Raw genomic sequence first — 1,143 nt, 5'->3', positions numbered from 1 at the left:
GCACTACCTGTCCATATAAAAAAAAAAAATCCCTCTCCCTCCTTTTTTAAGCCCCTTTAGGCCCTGGAAGGAGCTCTAAGCCTTCTCCATGCTGAACCAGCTCTCAGTTGAAGCTGAATCTGCCAATCCTGACCCCATTCCCACTGAGCCCCACTGCAGATGGTGTGTATCCATCAGACATACCAGTTTCCAGTTCCCTCTGCTGTGTTGCAAACCACATTTAGGATTTATTTTTGTGTCAGCAAACAACTAATTATCCTGAAAACCAAGTTATCAGCTAAAGTGCAGGAGCCCTGCAGTGAGCAGCACACATCCACCTGTACACGGGGAATCCAGCACAGCCCACTGGGATTCTCCCTTACCCACACAAACAGGGACAAATTCAGCCTTGGAAAATAGTGCCTATAAAACTTCCAACACACCCCCAGCAACTCCATGAGGTGTCCTGGAATGAACAGCACAAAGGCTGTTCTGTGTCACCAGTTCTGCATAAGAGAAGCATCATCCCTTCCCCAGCTACCTCATCCTTCCGTCAGCACAGCCAGCAGGACAATCCCATGGGATTGGCCTGTGGCTGCTGAGACAAGAAACTCAAACCTTTAGAAAAATACAATGCAAGAAAAAATTTGAGATAAAAATATAGACCTTTGGTTAAAAACCATCCCTTGAATAAGAGTCCTTTGTACCTCAGCTACAACAGAAAACCTTTACCTCGACTCAGCAGTAGTAAAAATTAGTCCTAAGCTGATTTTCCTAACCCAGGGACCCTTCTAAAACATCAGGAATTCTTTTCCCAGGATTTACACATTTGATGGTCATTATTTATAGGGATTGTTACATTTGCAGCAAGAAACTCTATCAATTTTCCACTCCTCCCCCAAGAGTCTTTACAAAAAGAACAAACTGCTCAAGAGTTAATTAAAGAACCGTTGGAACATGTAGTTTTCCTCGGATACCAAATAGCCAAACTTCCTGTAGAAATCCACATTTTTGGGCAGACACTCCAGTGTGATTTTGTAACAGTTCAGGCTCTTACTGAGCAACGTGAGGGTGGAGATCAGGCTGGAAAAGACAAACATACAGTTAATTGTAGGTCATAGAGCAGTTCATTAGTTAAATTACCGCAGTGACAGTTCTTGCAGA

The 1,143-nt window shown here is 43.5% G+C and overlaps 1 protein-coding gene across 1 annotated transcript in view; it reads right to left on the bottom strand.

The window, feature by feature from the left end:
* Positions 1–914: 914 nt before the first annotated feature.
* The window catches only part of GNPNAT1 (glucosamine-phosphate N-acetyltransferase 1), a 2,988-nt gene continuing 2,759 nt past the window's right edge, over positions 915–1,143 (bottom strand). The window contains exon 5 of the mRNA XM_009082633.1: positions 915–1,062. Coding sequence (XP_009080881.1) covers positions 915–1,062 — 148 coding nt within the window. The remainder of the gene's footprint in view (positions 1,063–1,143) is intronic.

This window comes from Acanthisitta chloris, unplaced genomic scaffold, assembly GCF_000695815.1.
Source record: "Acanthisitta chloris isolate BGI_N310 unplaced genomic scaffold, ASM69581v1 scaffold26079, whole genome shotgun sequence".
Taxonomy (NCBI): domain Eukaryota; kingdom Metazoa; phylum Chordata; class Aves; order Passeriformes; family Acanthisittidae; genus Acanthisitta; species Acanthisitta chloris.
Note: the sequence above shows the minus strand (reverse complement) of the source record. Positions and strands in the feature narration are given on the sequence as shown.